Source organism: Diadema setosum, chromosome 10 (genome assembly GCF_964275005.1).
Source record: "Diadema setosum chromosome 10, eeDiaSeto1, whole genome shotgun sequence".
NCBI lineage: Eukaryota > Metazoa > Echinodermata > Echinoidea > Diadematoida > Diadematidae > Diadema > Diadema setosum.
The window spans coordinates 16,858,057-16,864,653 of NC_092694.1; the positions used below are offsets into that span (position 1 = coordinate 16,858,057).

At 40.7% G+C, this 6,597-nt stretch overlaps 1 protein-coding gene across 1 annotated transcript; it reads left to right on the plus strand.

The window, feature by feature from the left end:
- Positions 1-1,705: 1,705 nt before the first annotated feature.
- Positions 1,706-5,355, plus strand: LOC140233808 (uncharacterized). The gene is made up of 2 exons (XM_072313902.1): positions 1,706-3,707; positions 5,210-5,355. The coding sequence occupies exons 1-2, from the start codon at positions 1,706-1,708 to the stop codon at positions 5,353-5,355; spliced, it is 2,148 nt and encodes a 715-aa protein (XP_072170003.1).
- The last annotated feature ends 1,242 nt before the right edge of the window (positions 5,356-6,597 follow it).

A 6,597-nucleotide genomic window follows, 5' to 3' on the forward strand; every position in this document is an offset into this window, starting at 1 on the left:
TTTTTTTTTTTTAAATGGTCACCAAACATTGATTGAAAAGGAAATAAATGGAGACAACATGTGGGTCAGGGCACACAAAAGTATAAGACATTTACTATTACCCACTGTATGTTGCCCCTAAGAAATATCTAACAATCATTCATAAGTAAAACATTACTCCAGACTATCTTCGTAACATGAAAAAATACAACAATAAAATTCGAACACAATTATTCAACCATGAACTCCAAGGCCCAAATCATTCTTTATAAACATAACATCCAATAATGCATACATATATCTTCTATTTAACTAGAATATTCATACAACTTTTTAACGAAGCTATTTTCGCGCTAATAAATGAACATTTAAGTAAACGAAATAGATATCTTTCGGAGAATTTAAAGTATATAACCAGTCTTCTGAAAATGAAATGTTAGAAGGAAGTGTACACCTATGCATTATCATTGCACTGCCAGTGATAATGATAAGAAAAATATACAAAGTATGAAAATATCAATGTGGAGACAAAATCATGGTTCGACTTTATGTGCTGGAAGGCGTTCTCAGCATTTACAAACCTCTCCTGCATCTGTTCGCTGTGGTCCATAACAGTTTTGTATTGGCCAAGTCAACGTTCACGTTCACACCGTAAAGTGGATTTATTTTGTCATCAGAATGCAAATAAACTTTCAGTGGATAGATGCTCTGATCAAACACAATGTGGATAACTTTAGTACATATGACATATACTAGTATAATCCACGTGTTGTCATAATACGTCATAATATCATCAAAAACAAAACTGAAACAAAGTTCATGCTGTTTTCACCAACAGTTTATTTCTGCACACAAAATTTTGGGCGATTCGCTCTTTCTCAAATGTTGATACTGAGAGAACTATAACAAAACAGTGATTGATAATTAATGATTGATGTATATAAACATCAATTGTTGATTGATCATCCTCAAATAATACCATTAGTCTCAGGAGAAGCATTGACATTTCTTCCAGATGAATAATACAAATCCTTAATCATTGGAATTGTAAAGTGTGCACATGTACTTAGATTATTATTTAAGTATATTCTATGTTTTGTTCACACTGTTTACGCGACCTGATTAGATATGATAATGAAGAAGGCTTAATACCAGTCTTTTCAGAATCCCCCACCATTTCAAATTATCCATTGATTTTGTAAATCTGATGGAAAAAAAACGCAGGAACAGTTTACAAAAGAGATAATGTTGAAGTCACTGTGTTTATGCAGTGGTATTGCTCTTAGATTTCACTAATGAATCCGGTTTGTGGGATTGCAGGATGCAAGTTACAACAATCAGTGTGAAATTCAGACATTCTGTCTTTTGAGATATGGGGTTCATTATTTCATACTTTATCACACTGTTTATTGTGTATTGCATGTGGTTGACAATGCCCGACTATGCAAATATGTACTTACAACCCTTGTACCGAATGTATGTTTGTTCTGACTTCGCGGTAGGTTCTATGTATCTCATAGAAGCCTCTTCGCTATAATCATTGCATGATTGCATTGCTTTGATTTTTAGACTGCACTGATTACACCTGAGCACAAAGTGCATTTCAGAAAGGTCCGTAGAACCGTTCGGGTTTTTATATTTTAGAAGGATTTGTTACAACGTTTTGCTCTGACCACGGCAGGATGCAAGCTGTCTTGTATCAAATATTATAGTGATCATCTTCATCATGGCATGTGTCAAATTCGTGAAAAGACCGGCTTTTGCGACCTACATCTTGTTTTATCTATTAGTAGCTTTGATACCAGGTGCTGTTACTGAAGGGAACAATACCACTGACACCTTTTCTGCAGCTACGGAATCCACCACGAACCTGACAGCGTGGTCTGAATCTAGTGGTACGCAATCGCATAATTCGTCGTCTGCCCTGAAATGCACTCTCCTGCTCAGAAACAAAGAAATCATGATGTCAAAGTTACGCGATGTTTTTTCGAAGGGAGCCAGATTTGTGTATTTCAAACTGGAATTCAACAGTACTTTCACAATGTACTCGAACAGTTCAGACGTAGTTGACCCGTTTACTTGGGTTTTGGCCGTGGACGGGAAAGGGAAACTCCTCCTTACGTACCCATTTGACTTTGAGCAATTGTCTTTAGGGACGCTCAGTCACGGTGTGTTCCACATGAACTTGACTGTTGCCGTACCTCTAAATGGATGCTTCCAAAAAGCTGGTGACAGAAACAAGCGACAAATATTGGCGTCGTTGGTAATAGAGCTGGTACAGTCCTTGAACGACACACAAACTGCTGGCAGAGAACTGATGGTATGTTTTGAGAGGCAACTAACTTTCGAGGAGTTTGATCTGATTGGAATTTACGCCATTCCTCTCTGCACCTATTATGTTTTTCAAGCCAGCACATTTTACAACTGCTGGATGGGTAATAGCGAATCTTTTGACTCTGAGCCGAGGATTGTAAGGAAACATGTGTGGTTGGGGAGAATACTCTTTGTGGGTTTCGTCCTGGCCTTCTTCTCTCCCCTCGCAGCGAGTTTCTTCATTCAGAAAAACCCTCCTGTCATGTTCACTGGTGAAGAGTATTATCGGGTGGGTTTGAACTCAGATTTACCACTTGGACTGAAGTACTCCCTCTGCTTCAGTCGTCAGGACTGTATGCTGATCGTGGCTGCGCGTTGGCTAGCGTGGCTGGTGTCCGCCGTTGCGTTCGTGCTGATACCATTTATACCGGTCATCATTGCGGGGGATTCGTTCTCACAGCGCAGGGCAGTTGCGTTCGAGCTACTCCTCAGCGAAAGCTTGGTGCGATTTTGGGTCATTACAATCATGATGATATACTCCGTCACCACCGCCGTGCTGTTTTTTGTTTTTTATGCTGGTAATGACAATTTTGAAGTCACAGATGCTGATCGTCGATATTTCGGCTTTGCGGTCGACATGCCCGTTGAACTTCGCGTTCCAGAGGTGACTGATGGCACTCCTTTCTCTATATTTGTGCTCACCATGCTGTACAGAACGCAGATGGCAGTCAGTCCAGATGTATGGTATTTTTTCTTTCATCCGATTTGGACATACATACGTGGACGAGGTTTCTGGACCTTTGTAATATTTCCCTTTGCTTTCATCTTCGCTGTAGTAACATTCCTCGTATTATTACTTTTCAATTCTGTTCCTCTGATTTACACTGTGCTGTGGATAAGCTCAAAATATATCGACAACCAAATTAGGCCTTGCAGGATAATCCTTGCTGTGTTCACCGTGTTGTTATCATTTGCTGCTGTTTTCATCTTCGTCGCGGCTTTTGTTTACGTAGCAGAGCTGGTTAGTTATGTTTTCATCGGCTTTGTAGTGAACTACGACAATGCTGGGGCTTACCTAGTGTTTGGTCTGACGGTCGCTGATTACTTCATCAAGGCAGCGACGGCATTTTACGATAAATATTGCATTCTCCTCAAGCGCGTCATAGAAGCTGCGGGGCGCGTCGATATTTGGTGGCGCTTGGGACGTGGGAACTGTTTTTTAAAATTCAAGGAAGGTGTCCCCTTCATTTCTCTACCTCTTTTCCAACGTATAGTGGCGAAATACCAGCCGATATACCTTGAAGTCGCGGCCAATTCTCTGCGGCTAGTAGTCATCGCTGCTGTAATGGCTTTCGGAGTCGCTACGATCGTCTCCATCGATGGTATCAGCGATCTTCCAGCCATAGGCGCCGGAAGTGGGGGGGCAGGGGGGGCGGCCGCCCCCCCAATCCAAAAAGTGGGGGGGCAAAACGCATTTTTGCCCCCCCAAAAAGCCCCCCTCCAAAAAAAAAAATGAATAAATAAACAAATAAATAAAAATAGATAAAATAAGAAAGATATGTATATAAATGAATAAACGCGAAAAAACATCGCTACATACGGCAGTTTTTGGACTGTAAAATGTCAAAATTTCCGAGCTCGCTCGCTCCGCTCACTCGCATTCAATCGCTATGCCATTCTCCTGATGTTGCTGCCAGTAATTGCCAGCAGTTGCGCCTGGGCCGCCCCCCCCCCCCCTTAATTTCCAAAGCGAAAAAACAAATATAGCTACAAAGGGCAGTTTGGGGACTGTAAAATGTCAAAATTAATCGTTATGCCATTTTCCTAACGTTGCAGCCAGTAATTGCCAGCAGTTGAGGCCGGTGCGCCTCCCCCTTAATTTCCTAATTTCCAAAGCGAAAAACATAGCTACAACGGCAGTTTTTGGACTGTAGAATGTCAAAATTTTCAAGCTCGCTCGCTTCGCTTGCTCGCATTGAATCATTATGCCATTCTCCTAATGTTGCTGCCAGTAATTGCCGGCAGTTGCGCCCGATGCGCCCCCCATTAATTTCCAAAGCGAAAGATATAGCTACAAACGCCAGTTTTGGGATTGTAGAATGTCAAAATTTTCAAGCTCGCTCGCTTCGCTCGCTCGCATTGAATGGTTATGCCATTCTCCTAATGTTGCTGCCAGTAATTGCCAGCAGTTGCGCCCGATGCGCCCCCATTAATTTCTAAAGCGAAAGTTATAGCTACAAACGCCAGTTTTGGGACTGTAGAATGTCAAAATTTTCAAGCTCGCTCGCTTCGCTCGCTCGCATTGAATGGTTATGCCATTCTCCTAATGTTGCCGCCAGTAATTGCCAGCAGTTGCGCCCGATACCCCCCCCCCTTAATTTCCAAGGCGAAAGATATAGCAACAAACGGCAGCTTTTGGACTGTAAAATGTCAAAATTTTCAAGCTCTCTCGCTCCGCTCGCTCGCATTTTATTGTTATGCAATTCTCCTGATGTTGCTGACAGTATATAAGTTGTGGTTTCACACCGTCATTCCATAATCCATGTAAGGAAAACTTACAATGTTCCTCAATGACTGCGTTGTTGAATGTATCACATTCCGTAATGTATTGTAGTCCCGTTATTGCGCACGCACACACGCACAAGCATACACACCGTCAAAATTACTTTTCCACAAGGTGCCCACCCCCAATGTTTCGACCCATCGTACGCCACTTTATATTCATACACACACACACACATCTATATATATATATATATATATATATATATATATATATATATATATATAGATGTGTGTGTGTGTGTGTGTGTGTGTGTATATGTGTATATTGTGTAACATATGTATGGTCTATAGTGAGCCCCCTCCAATATTTGCCCCCCCAATCCAAAACTGCTTCCGGCGCGCCTGCTTCCAGCTGTTGTAGAGTTCATCGCTACCGTCATCGTCGCTGGTGTCATATCAAGGCTAGAGTTGATCCTGAAGTCACCAGCTAGCGAGGAGAACGAAGGGGCCGCAAATGCTAAACTCCTGGAACATTTCTTGAGGAATAACAGAGAGTGACAAATCAAGTTTTTCCAACATAATGAGTGAATACCGTCTTTGACTTTCATCTCAGAACGTAGATATAATGGTTTTAATAGTCCCACCGACGGCCGTGAGATATGGCAAAGCAACATATTATAATATGCAACATCTTTTCCCGTAAATTTGATTAAAAGACAAGTCCACCTTCGGATTGACGGAATGCAGCAATATTAACAGAACACATCAATGACTTTTTTTTTTTTTTTGGGGGGGGGGGACAATCGGACAATCCGTTCAAAAGTTATGAATTTTAAAGCATCTGTTCACTTACTGCTGGATGAGAAGACTACGACCGTGTATGATGTCACATGCGTAGAATGATATAAGGAAACATAAAGGGACTTTTACAAAATTGAAGTTTTGGAGAAAAAAAAGGACATTTCCTCGACTTGTCACAGGCGTATATGTTAAGGGTTATATTATTGTCCCTGCCTTCTGAATGAGGCAAGTGAAGTGTTCTCATATTGAACTAGAAAAGTGAAAAAAATTATGCTAAATTTTCTTCAGATTTTCTTTATATCGCTCTACACAGGAGACAGGCTGTAGTGGTCTTCTCACCCGGCAGTGACTATAGTAGAAACTTCAAAAATCCATAAATTTTGAATGGATTGTCTGATTTTCCTCAAACTCTCACTGATGTGTTCTACTACTATTGCTGCGTTTACTCATTCCACATGTCTATGAAGGTGTCATGACTGTTGATACGCCAAAAAATAAACAAAATATAAACAAAACAAAGTGAAACCAAACGCGAGAGTTGACGATGTCTTACAACTTATTGAAGTTGAGCTTACTGAGATTATGCGCTACTACAGGCAAGTGCATGCGTAATTTTTGCCTCTGTAGGTATTTTGTGGTTTGATAACATACAAAAAAAAAAAATCGTTTTGGACAATGACAATGCATACATGCAATTTGTTGGCGTACACTGCACTTCGCATGTGATGTGTTCGATAAATAACTTGTGGTAACGCTTGATACGTGTCAGACAAAGTACAGTTCTGCCCATGATTCTGCGGGTACTCGCACAGCCATAATTTTGTTTGGCAAAACAACGTAATGCCCTTTACGTTAAACAAAATCAATTTTCCATCAATTTTGACAAGCGCGTTATTTTGCCATATCCTGGTTGCAGAATGCAAATTAAATTATCCGACTTACTTCTGTTATCTCAACGACCAGTTCACTTTTTCTAAATTTTTAAAACAATAATTGAGT